At 42.6% G+C, this 20,688-nt stretch overlaps 1 protein-coding gene across 12 annotated transcripts in view; it reads right to left on the bottom strand.

Moving 5' to 3' along the window:
* Positions 1-20,688, bottom strand: part of RHEX (regulator of hemoglobinization and erythroid cell expansion) — a 31,549-nt gene that overhangs the window by 9,948 nt on the left and 913 nt on the right. For 2 of the 12 annotated variants that reach the window (XM_030561617.1, XM_030561616.1), the window contains exons 1-3: positions 6,409-7,274; positions 3,407-3,512; positions 1,937-2,102 (exon numbers count right to left, since the gene is read on the bottom strand). Coding sequence is in view for 1 of the 12 variants with exons in the window: in XM_030561618.1 (XP_030417478.1) it covers positions 6,353-6,493; positions 8,772-8,867 (237 nt within the window). In the remaining 11 variants the exon portion in view is untranslated. The other 10 variants (XM_030561606.1, XM_030561608.1, XM_030561611.1 and 7 more) reach the window with 10 other exon arrangements.

Below are 20,688 nucleotides of genomic sequence, written 5' to 3'. Positions count from 1 at the left end.
TGCAAATTTGGGTTATTTTAAAAAATGGCGTATTTGGCTTTCTTTGCCAGGGGTTGGGACTTCCACAGAATGCTCCTGCATTGATACAGTGCCATGTGCCACTGGGGTATTCTTTGGGTATGTCTATACCGTCTCCAACAGCGAGGCTCCCAGCCTGGCTCAACAGTTTCGAGCTAGGAGGGTTTCATGCCAGCATTCTAAAAACAGCTATGTAGACAGCACTTTGAAGATGCAGCTCAGGCTGGAGCTTGGGCTCTGAAGCCCACCCCACCCCAGGTTTCAGAGCCTGAGCCACAACTTCAAAGCGCTGTTTATATAGTGATTTTTAGCATGCTAGTGTGAGCCCTACTAACCTAAATCTGTCCACCCAGGCTGGGAGGCCCCAGATCAGGAAAACACTTTGTCTCCAATGAGTGCTCCCTGAAGACGGATGCTTTACCGAATTGGGGCCTTTGAGCCAAGATGTAACTGACTGTTTTCCATGAGTTTTACCAAAAGACGACAACCCTCTCCAGAACTCTGTGATCCCAGAGGGTGTGGGAAATCATTAGGGTGTCTAAGCCATCTCTGTTAATCATTCCCTGAAAAACAGGGACATTTTGTGGGGTCTTCCTGGTGTATATGTTACAAAGGCCTGTTCCACAAGGTTTGCTTCGGTGAGTTTTATTGACTTTAACCTACAGCTGGAAACCCTAATCGTTCTACTCTGCATAAACTTCACTGGTCACGTTTTAATAGTTAAAATAGTCATTACATGAGTGAGGCAGGGACACAACTCCATGTATGTGTGTGTGTGTGCGCATGTGTGTGCACTGCCCTTCTAAATGGGGCCCTGATCCTTGATTGGAACTTCTGAGCACTACTGCAATCCAATAATTCATCACAATTAGTACATAAATTAAATAAATTAATAAATAATAACAATAGTAAACCTAAATTTTTTTTTTCATAATTTTATCCTTTTTTTTCAAATGCCCAAAAAAGCATCTGAAAAATACAATAAAAAAAAGATGAAGTAACAAATAAAAGCCACAAACCACAAGTGCCGAAAGTTAGGCTCCTAAACCCATCTAAAATTAAGCACCTAAATAAAGGAGGTTGGATTTTCAATGTGCTGAGCACCAGCAGCTCCCAATGGGATTCGTGGGCACTTAGTGGAAAAAAAATTACACCTCTTTTATTTAAAGCCTACACGTGAACTTAACAGCCTAACGTTAGGTACTAAGACCCAGACCCTCAAAGGTATTTAGGCACCTAACTCCCATTGAATTCAGTGGGGGCTAAGTGCCTAAAAACCTTTGAGGATTTAGACTCAGGTCCTGATTCAACAAAGCCCATAGGCACTTTTGAAAATCCTGGTGTAAGCTAATTAGGTGCCCAAATTCCATAGCAAATTAATGGAAATTGGGCACCCACTTCCCTTATACTCCTTTGAACATCCCAGAATTAAACATGTGCTTAACTTGAAGTTAATGCTTATATCCCATTCAAGTTAGTGGGACTTAAGCACACGGATAAAGTTAAACATCCGCTCTGCTGCACTGGGGCCCTCAGCTTGAAACTGTTGGCCATAATATCTGAGAGAATTCAATTTATAACTAAGGTTTACAAGCCAGATTTAATTTGCATTGTGTGTTTTCAATTTTGTAAGGGCACATTCAGTTTAGATAAATGCTTTAAAATGATCGAATAACTAAAATGAAAATAAATGCTTATGTATAATTACTAACAACGAACGTCTTCTATACAGAGACAGGTTCTAGATGAGAGGAGCCATAGAAACGAGATAGATAGAGGCTCCGTCTGCACTGCGGATCAGAAAATGATTTTCTATTTTGATCCCAGAACAGAATATCCAAGAGTTGCTCAACAAAACATTTCTCGAGAATCCTATTCAATGTACCTCTGAATCCATCTTCGATATAATTCTACTTACCCGAAGAGTTAGGCAACTACCAGACTAGAAGTCCATTTCTTGCTTTTTTTTCACCTCCCCTATTGAACTGATGCATCCCCCGAAGTATCCTTCTTAGAGGGCTGTCGTTCTTAAATGGTTCATTTCCTATTGTGGTGCAGGAGATGATGCTGAAGCAGATAGCAATCTGAAAAGTGAGTCGGTGTAAAGGAAATTACAAAGAAAGACACAAATCCAAAATTCACTAGCAGGCAACTTCTTTGCGTACATGGTTATAGTTAGATAGAAGAGATTATTTTCAAAATGTATTTAAATATATATTTTAAAGATAAAACTTAATGAGATATTGACTGCAGCTGCGCTTGCTTTGCTCATTATGTTCTTTGTGCCTTCTTCCGCCCCCTGCCCTCCTCCCAGCATATTAACACTGCAGATTTTGTGAAGCTTTTATTCCTGTTAGTAGCTCTGGCTCAAGGAAGATGCCCCATTGAAATCAAGGATTTGCAAGGAACTTGTACTACTAATGTCCACTGAATGTAGCAATCAGAGGATATGCGCCTGATCCAAAGCTCACTGGAATCACAGGAAAGACTAAAGATTTGGCTCTTGCCCTTATTATCGGCCCCTTTGGTTTCAATGCCATATACACTGCTCCAGGGGTTTGAAGCCAATGGAGTTGTGCAAGCAAACATGCTTGTGTTTTACATTAGAGATTCAGGCCTTCATTATGTTCATTTTCCCTCAGCACTCCTGAGCTAGGAGGACGTCCCAGCCTCGTCTAGATTAGGATTTGAAGGGGGTGATGTTAACCTATTCTAGCACAGTTAGAGGTCTGGTATAGACAAGACAGCATAGGCTTCACAGTGTGTTAACCTGGTTGAGTTGAAGCATAAGCTTTCTTGAGTTTCACTGGGCCACTGTAGTGCACATTAAAGGCAATGTGCCTTGTCCACACAAAGCTTTTAAAGCACATCATTTAGAACCTGTGAATCAACCTGTTCCAACAACACCCCTTTTATCCTGGTCACACCAAGCAAGTGACCCTAATTAACTGAGTGGGGGAGGAATCATTATTCAGACTGTTTAAAGCGTCTTGGATTGTTAATATCTATTTAAATCAAAGGCTTGAATAAATAGGAAGAAAAGCTCTTTTGTTAAAGGTTCACCATCCCTGCACCTTCCAATTCAAGCTGAGAGGGCCATGCACCATGTACATCCCATCTGAGCTTTGTCTAGACTGGGATTTCAAGGAGTGCTGTTCAGAACATTTCAGCTAGCTAAGAGATGCTAACCAATGCAGTCTAAAAGCCTCGTATAGAAAAGGCAGTGTAGATTTTAATGCGGATCATGATTCTCACCTCCTTTGGTGAAGCACTTTGAGATCTACTGATGAAGAGTGCTACATAGGAGCTATGTATTACTAATTATTATTAACATGCGTTAAGATGGTGGCACCCTTGGGACTGTGAAAGGCTGAAGCAGTACACATACCTAGTGCTGGCCCTGTGTCTAGGGATTCTCATTCCACATCCCGGGGTCCTCCAAGGAAAGTGCTAACAGAAACCAGAAAACACAAGACTGGACCTTCCTGGCATTTCTAGAGTAAAAGATACATTATTAAAATTAAAAAGTTCTCAGGACCTTTCCTAACCCATCACGAAGAAGGAACAAACAGGCACAAACTCAGTTATGTAACATATGTTCCTTCCCCAATGCAGATTCCCTTTAAACACTGGACCTAGCTGCGAGAGGGGGCTCTGAGTTACATGGGAATGAAACACGCCCTTTGGTATTTATTTATATATGTGCTCTAGTTTAGAGTTGAGACCATCCCTGCTACTGGCTCAGTTTGTCTGGCTTCCCCTGCCCGGCCTTTTCCCTCATTTGCCTGCTCCCTGCTGGCTTTGTCACAATTATCAAATGACCCAGAGTCTGCTCAGCCGAGGCTGCCCACTCATGTGGGATGAGTCACCTTCTTTCCAATACCCCATTGGTCCCTGTCTTACTGGGACAGGTGGCTGGGAGGGGGTGGCAGACAAGATGGGAGATGTCACGGAAGAGAAAAGGGGCAGAGAGCACAGGGTGGGAGAGAGGAATTTCAGAAGCAGCGTAAAGGAACAGGTTTACCTCTGTGGAATGGATGGAAGGCAGGGGGTAGGGTCAATGGCAGTGAATCTGCTTAATTTGAAAGTCTCCATATGATTAAATTAACCTCACTGTGCACTTATCTGCAGCATTTATAGATGCTGAATTCAAAGCAAAATTAGGGGCTTGTAGAAGATTAGCAGTGGAAAGTCCCACACTCCATTTCCAGGTCAGATGCTATAATGAAGAGTATTAATTATCACTATTCATATTCCAGGATCCCCTAAAGGCCCCAACTAAAATCAGGGCCCCATTGTGTTAAGTGCTGTAAATACACATACTAAGGAACAGTCCCTGCTCTGAAAAACTTGCGGTATAAATAGACAAGACAGACAAAGGGGGAGAAAGGAAGGATTATTTTGGAAACGGGGAACTGAGCCCCAGGGTAAAATTAAATGATTTGTCCACTTTCTCACCCGGAGTCAGTGGTAGAGCCATGGATGGGCCCCCAATCTCCTAAATCCCAGTCTGGTATCTTAATCACAAGACCAGCCCCTCTCTCCTGTCTGATAACCTAGCCAGATCTCTAGATTAGGCAGAAAAGGGGTTCAAATCCAGGCCGGGGCTGGTAGTAGAACTGGTAGGAAAACAGGTTTTCCATCCTACAGGAATTTCTGATAGTCCAGCATTGATTTTCATCCCGAATGAGGATAGGAAAAACATCCAAATTTCAAACATTTCACAAAATGAAAAATCCAAACAAATTCATTCCAGAAACATTTTGATATTTTTGAATGAACAAAACCTTCTGACTTTCAAATCTAATTTTTTTTTGTCTTGCACAGTTGATTCAAAACAAGAACACTGAGTCGACATCTGGACTCGATATCAATTCAAAATGAACATTTTCATTCAGATTTTTCTGGACAGAAAATTAAAAAATAGAATTAATAATTGACATTTTCCCACAGAGAATTTTTATCAAAGCCACATTTTCCTAAGAAAAAATTCAGTTTAAACTTTTCAACCAGCTCTAGGGCATAGTGGCCAAAAGCTGTTGCCAATTGCTGACTGTTTAGTGGCTGATATGAAATGAGTTTTGTGACTGTCAGCCAGGACATATCACAAAACCACTGCAGTAAATGGCTGGCTAAAAAGGCCAAGGATTGATGAGTCCTGAACTCCCCAAATTAGAATCAAAGACCAGTTCCTCATTGCCTATCACTATACTTGTCCTGTAGATAATGAAGTGGCAGAATCCAAGGGTGTCAGCTTTAAATCCACTTACATAAATTGCGCTGGTTTGTGCTTTAGTCCCTCTATTGGCCCTGTGAAGCAATCCCTTTCCCCTGGAGGTGTGAGAGGGGAATTCATGCAGCTGAAGATCAGACCACTGATTAAAAAATACTGTAACAGTGTAACGGTAACAGGAAGTGGCTGCTGATCAGACATCTCCACAGGGCTGCTGGCTTTATACATGTTGCCTAATAAAATAAACAGCCCTTGCCAGACCCTGCACCCCCTGCTTTTCCTTGTCTCGCTGCCATCTTCTGAAGCTTGCAGAGAAGAGCTGCAGGCAATTTGATTTGGGGTTGGTGGACTGGTAGCTGTACAGTTAAATGCAATGGATCGACATCTCTTGTTGATTTCAAGCCTATGCTGTGTGTCCATCTTTCTTGCTCTGGGAAATAAATGACCGTTTTATGGGTGGAAATCTGCTAGCTGTATTTCTACACACAGAGATGTTCAGCTAGTGTAAATCAGCCTGTTATTTATTATTAGATGTATTCCAGTAGCTCCCAGGGGCCTCAGTCAAGATTGTAGTCCTATTATATGCTGCAACCTTAAAGCTCTTACGAGGTGCATATACCAAACAGATGAAAGGGGAAATGCGCACAGAGTGGGGAAGTGATCCATCCACTAGGGTGACCAGACAGCAAATGTGAAAAATTGGGACAGGGGTGGAGGGTAATAGGAGCCTATAGAAGAAAAAAACCCAAAATCAGGACTGTCCCTATAAAATCAGGGCATCTGGTCACCCTACCATCCACACTCTCACAGCAGGGTCAGTGGAATAGTTGGGAACAGAACCCACATCTGAGATGTTTAAAGCCTTCTAAGAGAGAGTTAGACACATAACTCAGATGTCCAGAGCCTCAGTCCATTGACCTAATCACTGGACCACACTGCTTTCTGATGCAGCAGAAATATTTTGACTCCATCTGTATACCTAGACCAAGCCATAGTATTTTACTCCACAAATGATCCTACTGGCAGGTTTACTTGTGTGAATAAGGGCTACTTATTGTAAATAAGGGTGAAGAATCAGAGGCTCTGTGGTCACATGTGCCTTTATGAGTAGCATGCCAGCGTTCGTGCACCATCACTCCCAAATCTCAGCCCCTTACCCATCACAGAATCTAATAGCAGAGCTCTTCTTCCAAACTGCATCCAGTCGAGCTCCAGTCCAAGCCAGCACTGATCCTCTCCGGCCTGTGAGGGGCCATTAGAGCAGAGTTAGAATCCTCCATCCAGTTGAGCGGATACATTAAATATTCACCACCATAGCTGGCACCTTTACTGGCAGTCTCAGCAGGGAGGCCATAGACTGGCTGGGCCGTGGAGAAGGTGTCTGCAAGGCAGGATTGAGGCATCTTGACAGGGCAATATGGGGAAGGTTCCCCACGCTGCAGCTGTTCGGTGGAGAGGGAGAGGATTTCGCTCTCCAGGGCTGCTGTTGATCTGGCACCTCTCCCCAGCAAATTCACTAAAAGGATCAGATCCTCATCCAGTGTCAATCAGTGCAGCTCCCTTGAAGTCAACAGAATCACATCAATTCACACCAGCTAAGGATCTGGCCTACCAGGTCTCAGAATGACAAAGTGTTCACAACAACAGAAAATTGTACCAGACTCTGCACATTAGCACACTTCAGAGACAACACAAATACGTTTTTATTCCAAGAAGCTACATCAGAGCATTTAAAAATGTACAATAGAGTCAATGGGTGAAAGGAAAAAATAACTATCCAAATACAGATATTCCTATTTTTCCTAATTTTCAACATAAGAAGAAACACAAGGTAAATTACAGTCCCTGTAGGTGTGGCTGTGATTCCTTCTAGGCTCTCCCGTACAGCTGGCATCTTGACATGTGCCAGGCCAAAGCTTGAATTGCTAAGGCTCTGTAGACAAAGGGCCAAAACTCAGCCAGTGTAAATCAGCACTTTAAATGGTGCGATGCTGATTTACACCAGCTGAGTTTTGGCCCACAGCCAACCCAGAGAAGCAGCTGGAAATAATTATTTACACAACAGCAAAGTTAGGTGCCACAAAGGATCAATCTGAACCTGCTACAAGTTAACAGTGATAATGCCATTGTAGTCTCTGTAATTCCTATAGAGCGTTCATCACTACGATAGCTGAGTACCATAGTTCTCAGATATTCTCTGTTCCTGGTATTTATTGTATGTCATTGAAACACAATCACTAATCATACTTAGCCATCAGCAGTGTGAGGATCTTAAGACACTTCACAAACATTGTCGAGCTTGGCTCCTTTGTGAAGTAGGGAAACTGAGGCACAGAGGGGGTGAAGTGTCTCGCCCACAGTCACAGTGTGCCCGTGACTGAGCTGCGAGTACACCTTGGCTCTCCTAACTCCCATTCCTGTAGTTTTACTCCAAGATCATCATTTCCTACTAGGTGGGTGTTGCTCTTGGTTGGATGAGGGCTGCACACAATGGGTGATGTTCATGGGCATTGGAATGATTCACATTTGTGGCATCCTCTATCCTGAGTGCAGCAGTGCATATTTTCTCATGTTGAATATGTTCCATGTGAGTTATTCCTTGGTGCCTTGATAACTAAGAATAAAAATGAAGTGTGTGTGTGTGGAGAGGAGTGTTGGAGAAACAATTTAATTATTTTTCTATAGCCAGCTATTTAGCCTTGTCGGGAATCTTAATTGTGGATTTTAATTTGGATACCTGAGTGGAACTGCACCTGTTTACACCATTAGGAGGATCTGGCCAAGTGAGAGCAAGTGCACTATTGGAACAAGAGGGAGTGTTACAGTGTGTGAATCTGGTGCATCTAATTGATTTCTAGGCAGCTTTGGGACAGTACCAAGACATATCGCCATCAAGAGTGACATTGGACAAAGAGGGACATCTTGGTGCTGTTGGAATGGTAAATATCAGTGGACTGTAATGGACTATTGAGTCCTTCTTTGAGGTTCTACATATGTCACTCCTTCAGTGAGAGAAAAGTATGTGGGACGGGACATTTGGTGCTTGAAACACAGTGACTGCAGGGATGTCTCCTGTAACTGCTAGGGGCGCTATTTGGAATCAAAGAAATGAAAATAAAGGACCCTGTCTTAGCCTAGCCAAAGTCCCATGACCCTTAGCTCACATAAATAGATCCCAGTGAAAAATAAACCCAGTCTGAAGGCGTGAATCACAAGATGGAAGCTGGATTACTCACTGGGACAAATTTCCAAAGAGTCCCTAAATTGTGCCAGCCAAACCTTGTGCGTGCACGGGTTTGGATGAGCAAACTCCCTGTAACTCCCAAGTGCTCATGTGTGTGTTCAAACACCTCTGCTTGTGGAATTATGGAGGTTGTGCTTGTGCAGTTAGGTCTTGCCCCCAAATTGGAGAGGTGCAGGGTAGAAAGACTACGAAGTCAACCTACTGAATAGACAAAGGACGGATCTCTGTGGCTGGTCATTTTGAAACCCATTGTGACAGGCAGAGCAAGTAACTTACCTTCATCCCATTTCTTCGTCCACAGCTGTACCGGAACACAGGATCAGAACCAGAACGTCTATGGATATGGAAATGGTCATAGCAAATGTAACAGGGCTGAGAAGATGCAAAGCAAGAGGGTTAATTTCAACAGTGATGACCTCTTCCCAGCAGCTTTGTGTAGCTGGGGCTCCATAGAGTGGGAAGTGGAATGTTGTGTGGGCAGAGGTTTGTGTGTGTGTGTATGTGAGAGAGAATGTGTCTATAAATTACATTAGTCCATATTTACAAAAAAATTAAATGCTTAGGTGTTTTGGGAGATGGGGACTTTTAAATGGTTTGTATTTAAAATATAACAGGCCATATTCTGAGGTCTTAACACGTCATCTTTCCTTAGTTCTTATTCAGGCAAATCTCCCGTTCACTCAGCCAAGGCTCTAAATTGACTCAGAGAAAGCTCTCAAGCCTTCATCCAGAAGCAAAGGACTCAGGTGACACTACAGCGTTTTATAAATATGAGAGCGACCCAGAATGCCTGTGAGAATTTGCAATACCTCTGGTGAAAAACATTCACTAACTTATCCAACCTGTAGAGCTATCCTTCAGCCTACAAATTCACTCAGAATAATCCACGAGTTAAATTCCAGTTTGGGAACAGTTTGTCAAGCTAAATTCACTGGGCAGTTTCCACTGTATATAGTATTCCTCCTCCCTCCACGTACTAAACTGGCGATAGTGTTGCTGTGTGCTGTTAAACAGCTGCAGTGTTTCACACCAGACATGGCTGCACCTTGGCAATGGGGGAAGTTAGTTTTGAGAATATAGGACCCTGTTCTGCTCTCAGCTACACTGGTGCAATCCCATTAACATTAGTGGAGTTATGTCAGCATCATGGAATTTTGCTCATGCCCTACAAGTGCTCTGAGAGCCTTCAGAGTGAAAGGCCCTATATAAACACAGAATATTATTAAAACATAAGACACTCTGGGTTTGATTCTCCCCCCTGCCTGACTCCTTGTGTTGTCATTTACACTTGCACAGAGCAGGTGCTACTTGCTACTAGATCAGAATGGCAGTGCCTCTCACAGGCACCAACTTTCCTTTGTGCTGGAGGGTGCTTGATCCCCGGCTCTGCCCCAGGCCCCACCCCCACTCCACCCTTTCCCTCAAGGCCACACCCATGACCGCCCTACCTCTTCCCACCCTCACCCCGCCTCTTCCCACCTGTTACACCCCCTCCCACAAGCGCACTGTGTACTCATTCCTTCCCCCACCACTGCCAGCCTCCTGCACACCGCGAAATAGCTGATTGCAGCAGGTGGGAGCATGAGGATAGAGGGGGAAGAGTTGATCAGCAGGGCCCACCGGTGGGCAGGAGGTGCTGGAGGACGATGGAGGTGCTGATAGGAGGGCTGCCGGTGGGTATTCAGCACCCATCAATTTTTCCCTGTGGATGCTCCAGCCCCGGAGCACCCACGGAGTTGGCACCTATGATGTCTGGCACCTGCTTGCACTCATGTAAACACAAGGAGCAAGGTCAGGGTATCAATCCCATCCTACATTTACTGGCTAGGCCTTTCATGTACAAAACAACAGGGGTGAATTTGGGAGCTCATGGAGGTGAGTGGATCCCATTTGTGTCAATCAGACGCAGCTTACAGTTCTGAAACCATTGACTCATGTCCCAAAATACTGGCAGGGTCTGAAGCAGCTTCGTACTTGCTGTCGATGTTGGATGTTGCACATCTAGACAAACTGGGATAACTCAGGAGCATCTCCCAGAGAGGAAAAGAGGTAAAAACAAGGCCCACACACCTCAGTGTGCTCAGGCTCCAGAGACACCAATGCACTCAGCTAAAATCACAAGGTTCTGCCAATGTAAAGGGGCTTTAAAAGTTCAGTTCTGTCCCTGGTGGTATTATTCACAGTGTATGTCTATCCCGCTGGGGCACTGTTTACACTGGCGCTTTGCAGCGCTGTAACTAGTGGCACCACATGCCAGATAAAGCATTCGTGGGTTTATTTGTACTACAGTCATGGGCTTCAGAGCAGGCTAGCCACTGAGTAATTATTCAGGGACAGGGTGGGCAAGGTAATATCTTTTATTGCACCAACTTCTGTTGGTAAGAGGGAGAGACAAGCTATCAAGATTAAAGGTAGCTCGGGCAAGCTGCAAACATACTTCATGATTGCAGGATAGACATACACTGTGAATAATGCCACCAGGGACAGAACTGAGCTTTTAAAGCCCCTTTACATTGGCAGAACCTTGTTAAGGTAGTCCTTAATGCAGCCTAGTCCTTAATGCAACAAGAATCAGGCCAAAGATGCAGGGTAACTGAGTATCAGGCCCCACAGGTTGCAAATTTCTCCTAAAATGTTTACTCCTGATGGGCAGAAGTAGTATGGAAGAGACTATGGTGACGAGACCAGTATGAGAACCTAAACAGACAGGCAGATGAGCTCTTCGTCCTGTAGTAGGCTGGAGTGAAGGTATAGCCATTATTTAGATATCAGCTGAACAATCTTTTACCACTGGAGATGTTTATCATGACATTTAATATCACGACACTGCCCCTACACCCATAAAACTCTGTGGCATTCTCTAGGTGTCCCATCATCATGACAGGGAATATTCTATTTTCCTGCTTTCTCAAATGGCTGTTCAGCCCTGGTGCTCATTGCTAGTATTTCCCTGACAGCCCATGAGGTTGAGACACTGTATTACTTCATGTCTGCACCACAGCTTCTCCGCAGTCTAGTGCTCAGGGTCGTAAGGACACCATAGTGTGACTGATAGTCTCACTTCTCCACTCAGCTCCTGTCAGCTGACAGAAACCTGCTGGCATTTAAATAACAAAGTTCATAATCATCCTTAGCATTTCTGCAGCCCTCCACTGCAGGTTCTCAAAGCAGTTTAAAGCATTCAGTGTGTCCCACATCGACCTGTGAGACGGAGGCAGTAGTATTATACCCATTTTACAGATGGAGAAACAGAGGCACAGAGAGGTGAAGGGCCATACCCTGAGGGTAGCTCAGTTCCTATACCTGCTCAGCAGCTTGTGAGGGGATGCAGCACGTGGCAAGATCAGACTCTGAGTCATTTGGAAAATGCATGGAGACTGGAAAGAACCCAGACATCCTGACTTCCGGTCTTATCTGTTAACTTCTCTTCGCATCTAGTCAAGCTATATCGTGCTCATCGTGATAGTATCGGAACCATCCTTTGTCTGTATATAAGGAAGGAACCTACAGCTGCTCAAAGACTACCTTTGTCTGCACTAATTACAGCTAATTAGGGCATCATGGATGTTTAATCCCTCTATTTAATTAATGAATATTCAAAACAACTGAATTTTTGCCACCATGCTGTTCAATCCTTGTTCAAAAAATCATGTACGTCTCTGCAAATAATAACGTTAATTAATATCCTTAAATACCCAGAAAGTTACTTAATGACAGCAAAGATTTGCTGGCCTGGCACTAGTGTGGGATCTGAGTTCAAGTCACAGGGCTAATTACCTGCCCCATCATCTTTTTGGAACCATATTCACCTCTGGTGTGATAAGAGACTAAATTGCAATCTCTCTGGGGGCAAGGACTCTCTTTTTAACAAATGCTGACCCTAGAGCAGGACTCTAAGGCCTGGTCTACACTACGCGTTTAAAGCAATTTTAGCAGTGTTAAATCGATTTAATGCTGTACCCGTCCACACTACGAGGCCCTTTATATCGATATAAAGGGCTCTTTAAATCGGTTTCTGTACTCCTCCCCAACGAGAAGAGTAGCACGAAAATCGGTATTACCATATCGGATTAGGATTAGTGTGGCCACAAATCGACGGTATTGGCCTCCGGGCGGTATCCCACAGTGCACTACTGTGACCACTCTGGACAGCAATCTGAACTCAGATGCACTGGCCAGGTAAACAGGAAAAGCCCCGCGAAATTTAGATTTTCATTTCCTGTTTGCTCAGTGTGGAGCTCTGATCAGCACGGGTGACGATGCAGTCCCAAATCCAAAAAGAGCTCCAGCATAGACCATACGGGAGATACTGGATCTGATCGCTGTATGGGGAGACAAATCTGTTCTATCACAGCTCCGTTACAGAAGACGAAATGCTAAAGCGTTTGAAAAAAAAACTCCAGGCTACACAGTGCTGCGTGACAAGCGTAACGGGAAGCCAGAGACTCAAATGGACGCTCCTGGAGGGAGGGAGGGGGTACTGAGGACTCCAGCTATCCCACAGTCCACAGCAGTCTCCAAAAAGTATTTGCATTCTTGGCTGAGCTCCCAATGCCTGTAGGTTCAAACACATTGTCCAGCGTGGTTCAGGGAATAGCTCCTCAATTTACTCTCCCCGCCCCACGTGAAAGAAAAGGGAAAGAAATCGTTTCTTGACTTCTTTCAATGTCACCCTATGTCTACTGAATGCTGCTGGTAGACGCGATGCTGCAGCAGTGAAGCGCAGTATCCGCTCCTCTCCCCTCCCTGGTGGCAGATGGTGCAGTAGGACTGGTAACTGTCCTTGTTATCAACCTGTGAGTGCTCCTGGCTGGCTTCAGGTGAGGCTGGCCGGGGGCGCCTGGGTAAAAATAGGAATGACTCCCGGTCATTCCCAGTAGATGGTACAGAACAGCTGGTAACCGTCTTCATCATAGCAACTGGGGGCTGATTCTGTACTGCCTGGACTATCATAGCACCAGGAGGCTGCCTGCCCCTCATTTTATGTCACTAAAAACTCAGTGTTTCTTATTCCTGCATTCTTTATTACTTCATGACGCAAATAGGGGGAACACTGCCACGGTAGCCCAGGAAGGTTGGGGGAGGAGGGAAGCAACGGGTGGGGTTGTTGCAGGGGCACCCCCCGTGAATGGCATGTAGCTCATCATTTCTGCGGGATCTGACACAGAGCACCTATGCTCTCTGATACACTGGTTCTCTAGTACACTTGCCCCATATTCTAGGCAAGACTGACTCTATTTTTAGAAACCACAAAGGAGGGATTGACTCGGGGAGTCATTCCCAGTTTTGCTTTTGCGCCCCCGGCCAATCTCAGCCAGGTGCACCCATGATAGCAGCAGACAGCACAGAGGGACAAATAACTGTCATATCATTGCCAATTTATGCCGGCAGCAGACGGTACAGAACAACTGATAACCATCTCTGCTATCATGCAAAAGCAAATGAATGCTGCTGTGTAGCGCTGGAGTAGCGCCTCTGTCCGCGGCATCCAGTACACATACGGTGACTGTAAAAAAAAAAGCTGAACGGGCTCCATGGTTGCCGTGCTATGGAGTCTGTCAGGGCAATCCAGGGAAAAAGGGCAAGAAATGATTGTCTGCCGTTGCTTTCCCGGAGGAAGGAATGACTGACAACATTTACCCAGAACCACCCGCGACAATGATTTTTGCCCCATCGGCCACTTGGCTCTCAACCCAGAATTATAAGGGGCGGGGGAGACCGTGGTAACTATGGGATAGCTATGGAATAGCTACCCACAGTGCAATGCTCCGGAAATCGATGCTAGCCTCGAACCATGGACGCACACCACCGAATTAATGTGCTTAGTGTGGCCGCGTGCACTCGACTTTATACAATCTGTTTTATAAAACCGGTTTATGTAAAATCAGAATAATCCCGTAGTGTAGACGTACCCTAAGACATTTCTATTTTAAGTCAAGCAGATAAACGAAGCTGATCCTTAGAGGCCTCCCCCCATTCCATATAAGACATGGGAATAACTGGGTATAAGCCCTGGAAAGCAAGTATGTTCTGAGTCAATGCTCCCCATTCTGTCTAATCATTTCAATGTGCAGATTTCCAGACGAAGGATGGTGTTTTCTTTATCTCCCTGTCTCTGACCCAAATTCATCTTCATTTCAGCAGCTGGATTCAGCACTGCCACAAGGTTCCTTAACAGGTTAAGCAAGTTGGTTACAGTGCTTGTGTGGTCATCTTAAGAACAATATCAGTGATTCGAATGGGGTCTGTAGCCAAGTAGCTTGGTAATTATATCACAAAATATTGTTTCTTCCAAAAACGACACAAGTGCCACATTACAAACAAGCTCTGTAATTATTTAAAACAAGCTGTTTGGGACCAGATTCCACCCTCTAGTATATGGTGTAAATTTAGAGAAATCACTGAAGTCAGTAGAATTACTCCAGATCTATGCAGGAGTAACTAACATCAGAATCTGGCCCTTTGAGTCTAGAGTTTGCTTGGAGTGGCCTTAGCTTCAGAATGGAAAGCTCCTACCATTCCAACCAATAAATTGGTTGTTTAAATCACATTGTCCAGGGAACAAACTTACACATACTAAAAAAAAAAATGAAAAGAAAACGCATACAATCATTATATAGAGCTCTGGCTGTTGTTCTCAGAAATATGCATGTAACAGACAATGGACTAGATTTTCATATGAGCTCAGCACTTTTTTAGGTACCTAACTAAGAGCCAGATTTTCAAAACAACTCAGCATTTTGGGTGCTGAGGTTTTTTGGAAATCCAGCCCCGGTTGTGAATGCTAAGCACTTGAAAATCTGACTTCAAACTCTTTTGAAAATCTGCCTAATCCATTCAAACTCACAAGCTCAATACTTTTTCTTGCTGTTAATACTAGGTGTTTGCTAACTACACAGTGGTCTCATTTTATAAGGAAATATGTGTTGGATGCATTGGAGCAATTTGCTGGATGCCTTTTGAAACGATGCACTACTACTTGAAGTGTGATTCTGCTCTGGGACGTGACAGTAAAAGGTATCATACGTTCTGTATGAAATGTGCTCAGTAAGTGAAAAAAAGACTTGCTTTCTGAACTGTCAGCCCCTGCAGACTTTCAGTCTGAGAGAGTCAAGCTGGGCTCTTTCCATTTCACACATCACCAGAAATCAACATTCTGCTGCCCAGATGCAACCCTCCCAGACAGGTATACGAGCCTGTTCACAGTTCTTGTACATGTGTAACGGATTGGAATTTAGGCTATGTCTGAACTGGGGAGTCTAGCCACTTGTGTAGCTGCGCCAAGTGCAAACTGCTAGTGTAGGCAGAGTAAGACACTACAATCCATGATTTGTACTCATGCAGCTTTCCTCTGCTTGAAAACGGGATCTGCTTCATCAACGCAAATTGCAATTTACACCAGCTTTGCCTACCTACACCCAGGGCTGTAACCAGGACAAATCCCTGATGCAGACAGTCTGTTAGTGAACAGGCTTGATGATGGTGAGCAAGATGGAACTGAACTCATAGCTCATTGTCCAGGAGCTGCGTTGGTTCTGCAGAGCAAACAGGAGAAAAAGGGCGCAATGAAAATCCGTTAAATGGAAAGAGTCCCACTGATTTCAGGCCTTACACTCATAAAAACTTAGGGCCAGATTCTCCCCTCCACCCCCCGAGGTAATTGGCCTAGCTCCATTCGAGCCAATTAACATCAGCAGAGGATCTGGCTCTTATTTTTTGTTGCGCTAAAATCAGCCGATATGACTGAATACACTCGTGGGAAGTAGAACGCTGGAGTACAAAGATGTCTTTTATTGCACAGTCACATTTCCAAATGAAGCACACTTTAAATTTATGAAAACTGATTTGTCTGGGTAAAAAATGACCTCTGCAGTCAATTTAGCCTTAATTACCATGCCAAATTTCAACAGTGTATGACTTTTATTAATTGAGATCTTTCAAGACAAAAGAGGCATTTGGACACCAATGCTAAATTTGGGAATTTTTACAAATTTTATATATAAAAATAAGTGAGTAATTAATCAAGAAAATTACTTGGAAAATACAACTAGCCTCTGAAGAGGAATTGACCTCAACTTGCTGTGAAAATAAAAGTATTTAAATTATTTAACAGAAGGAGTTTTAGTCTTCAATTGGAAATCGGAACACAATGGAGCTACAACGGGTGCCTCCATTAGTGAAAGTTTAACTGCAAAACTGTCCCTACATTAATGAAGAACACATTTTTTTGAAAAGGCTCTGCAGCCATAAAGTCTCCAGTCTTCCTAATGCTTTATGATTTGTAAGCAGTTTAGCAAATTAAAATTATATTGACAAGTAAAGAAAAAAGCCTCTTCAGCAAATTCCCCAGCCAGACACAATTTGAATGTCAGTACGTGAAAACTCTCAGAGACAGGGTTAATAGTGGCAATGTTGCAAGATCTTAAACTATAGGATACTCACTCAAAGAAAGAGCACCGACATTTTTATCAAAAAAAAAGATTACTGAAAATGAATCAAGTAAAATACACAGACCCAATGTGGATTACGTGTGTATTTCATCTGTATAACACATCATTTAAATCGACACACAAGGCATTGTTTATATAAAATGGAATAAACTAAAATATATTCATATATATGGTTTACTTCAAGTTAATATATTACTATAAATATATAACTTGTGTATTATTTACACTGGCTGGGATTTTCAGATTAGTTAGGCACCCAAATCCCATTGAAATTCAACATGATTTGGGCACTCAACTACTTTGCATACCTTATTAGCAGCACAGATTCATAAGTGCCAATTTTGCAAACACTTGTACATATGTTTAATATTACTATGATGAGCGTCCCATTATCTTTAATGGGACTATTCACATTAGTAAAGATAAGTATAGGCATAAATGTTCACAGGATTGGGGCCATAGATTATAAATCCAGCAGGGATCATTATGAATATTTAGTCTGACCTTCTGCATAGCACAGGCTACAGATTTCATCCACTGATGTATAGTGGTAACATACCAAATATAGTTTTTTCAAGGATCATCCCTCTGATAACTGCAACATAGTCACAATAATGCACATACAGTATCTGTTTATGCTATATATTTTAAAGAACGAGTGACAGTTGAAAATATGTATTAGGATTCATCAAAATTTTGAAATTTGAAACACACCAACACACTCTATTACACCTACATCGACAAAAATATATTCTCAGTATAGATTTGCTCCACTCCACTGCTAAACTAGTGTGCAAGACATTTAACTCATGACTTCAGTTAAAAAACAGGGCTGGCCACATTGAAGTCAATGGTGAAGCTCTAATATGAGTTCAGTGGGACCAGGATTTCACTCCATAATTTTAAAGAAATCTGTAAGGGAACAGGCTTAAACAGCCGAGGTCATCAACACCTCCTGCCCCAATGATCCCATGCCAGCTCCTGAAGTCCTCACTCCGTTTCATCAAAGGATCTCAAAGCACTTTTAGAAACATTAGTTACTTAATCCTCATAAACACTATTGATGCTACACACTAGTTTCAAATTGTTTGAGTCATAAGTATGGGAGGGGGCTTCTGGACCCACACTTCCCTAACCTGCAAACACAGTAATTATCACCCAGTATTCTGTGATCCAACCCTGCTGCTCAGCAAAGATTTAACACCCTATGCTGTTGCTAGAACTCTAGAGCTTTTTGAATACTATTTATCAGATTCACCAAATAATGCTGGTTATAATCAAATAAGTTTTTCAGCTAAAATTGCAGTAGCTAACCATTTGCATTGTTGGTTCAATGCTATTCAGTGAATCCATTATTTTTGAAAAACAATGGAATCAATCAATAAGTCAGGGTAGCCAATAACTCTCCCTGATAAGATTATTTAATTCCCAGTATTGTATTTTTATACTGAGAGGCACCGTAAGTAACTAAAATTTTCCAGTGGTTGGCGTATAAATGAACACAGTGATGGATTATTTGGATTCATTTTGTATTCTGTTTGTTCATTCCCTTGCTGCCTCTGAAAGCTCAGCAACCCACAGTGGGTCTCTCGATCATTTGTGTCACATGCTGACCAATCGTACGTTATCTTTTGTTTTTACCCTACTGATAAAAGATCAATAAAAATATAAATGATACAACTATGTCCATGTCAATTAATTATGAATGGTGTGAAAAAGTCATCAGAGCATTTTGGATTCAGAATTATTCAGGCCAGGTTTCTTAAGGGTTCACTGGCCAACGGCCAGCATCTATGGTCTGATCCAACAATGCTTTTAGGTCCCAGTTCAACAAAGCCCTCAACTCTAAGTACACACTTACTTTCATCCCTATTCAGCAAAGCATTTAAGCACTTGGGGTTGGATTTTGTAGCTTGTGCTCTTAAATCACAGAGGCCCAGATCCTCAAAAGTGTTTAGGGTCTTAATTCCCACTTACTTCAATGAGAGCTAGGCACCTAAATATCTTTCAGGATCTTTTGGAAAATCCCACCCTTAACTCCCATTGAAGTCAATGGGATTTAGGCACATGCTTAAAGTTAAGCGTGTGCTTATGTGTTTTGCTGAATCAAAGCCCTATATATCCAGACCAAAGCATTGAAAAGTGGAGGCTGGAATAATAGCAGTTCTGCCTGAAGAGCTGAAGCTAATAAAATTCCTGCCTAAAAATTAAGGTGAAGTTGCATTTGTTGGCACTTAACAGCAGTTCAGGAGCATTCTAGAGTTTAAGAGTTAAATAAAACCTTCAAATGTTAACAGGCCAGGAAATGCAGAATTAAAGCTGCACTTCTCAATGAAGAGGAATACGGTAAAGTAAGTTCTCTCTCTCACCTCCCCCCGCCCCCTTTCTGTTTCTTAGCTAAAAAATGGCAAAACAAAAATTAGAAGAATTTTATAACTGTGTTTAACAGCTTTAATTTCAGGATGTCATAATTCAAGATTCCCTTGTTTGGTTCACTCTAAATTTTGCAGGAAAAATTCTACCTTAGCACCAAATTTAACCCATAAATTTTGAGACTGATATGAAGGGTTTTGCGTTGTTTTGCATTTTAGAGAGTCATCAGAATCAGGCTTGCAATGGAAACCAAAGTGCAACCTGAATAAAATTTGAATTAAATACCCCGAATCTGCTCTCACTTCGACAGGTGTAAATCAGGAGTAACTCAGTGGAAATCAGTGTTACGTTGATATAAACCTAGAATGAGATCAGAATCAGATCCCATCAGACTAGATCTCATTCTAGTTTTATACCAAAATTATAGGATTTTCAGTTTATAAATTTATGCTTCAACATTGATGGTTGTGGCGATCATGTTTTGGCCACACTGATTTTTCAGCTGCTCTGGCATTTACTGAAATAATGTTGTTCAGCTGTTTTAGATCTGATGTGTTGGACCTTTTTTGAATATCAGTGCCTGGTGAGGGAAACTTGCAGATTATAGGTCAAATTTCAAACATGCCTCAATCTAGGTTCCATTTCTCCGCATATAAATTTGTGCATATAATGACTTTTGTGAATTTGTAAATGCAAATGACTGAACTTATGTGCACAAAATCCATTTGAACTTGATCTTCAAGTGCCCATGGGACTTGGTCACTTTTGTGCAAAAGTGACAGGATACAAATATTTGCAATCACAAATCTGCACATGCAGAAAAAGCGGGCATGTCTTGGAAATGTGGTCCCTGGTGTGCTGAAAACAACTATATTTATCATAACAATATTTTGTACTTCTTCAGAGTTTTTCATCTGTGGAGCTCACTGTACTTTACATCTCAAATACAGGTAGTGTAGAACAAACCTATGAAGTAAATTCTGCCATGGTTACTGGGGGGATCTGAACAGAATGCAACTCACTTACATTAATTCTAATGTAGGAAATTTGCATGTCATAAAAGGAGACAAGAAGAAGAGAAGACTAACTATGTAAATATGTGCTATTATGATAGTGTATAGAGGGCCCAATCAGCATAAAGGCCCCATTTTGCTAGGCACTGCGCATAAACAGAACACAAGCCAGTCTCTTCCCCAAGGAGCTTACCATCTAATTAGCCAAGACGGACAAACAAAAATAGACCAAAAATTGACAAGCAAAATGGTATCAAAGGTACAAGCCTTTAGATACATTTAAAAAATAAGCTATCCCTAAATACCTTCACCCTGCTGGGCCCTGGAGAAATGCACCCAGCTTTGTGGCATTCCTCA

This window comes from Gopherus evgoodei, chromosome 4 (genome assembly GCF_007399415.2).
Source record: "Gopherus evgoodei ecotype Sinaloan lineage chromosome 4, rGopEvg1_v1.p, whole genome shotgun sequence".
NCBI lineage: Eukaryota > Metazoa > Chordata > Testudines > Testudinidae > Gopherus > Gopherus evgoodei.
The sequence above is the reverse complement of the archived record's forward strand: the minus strand, read 5'-3'. Positions and strand labels throughout refer to the sequence as shown.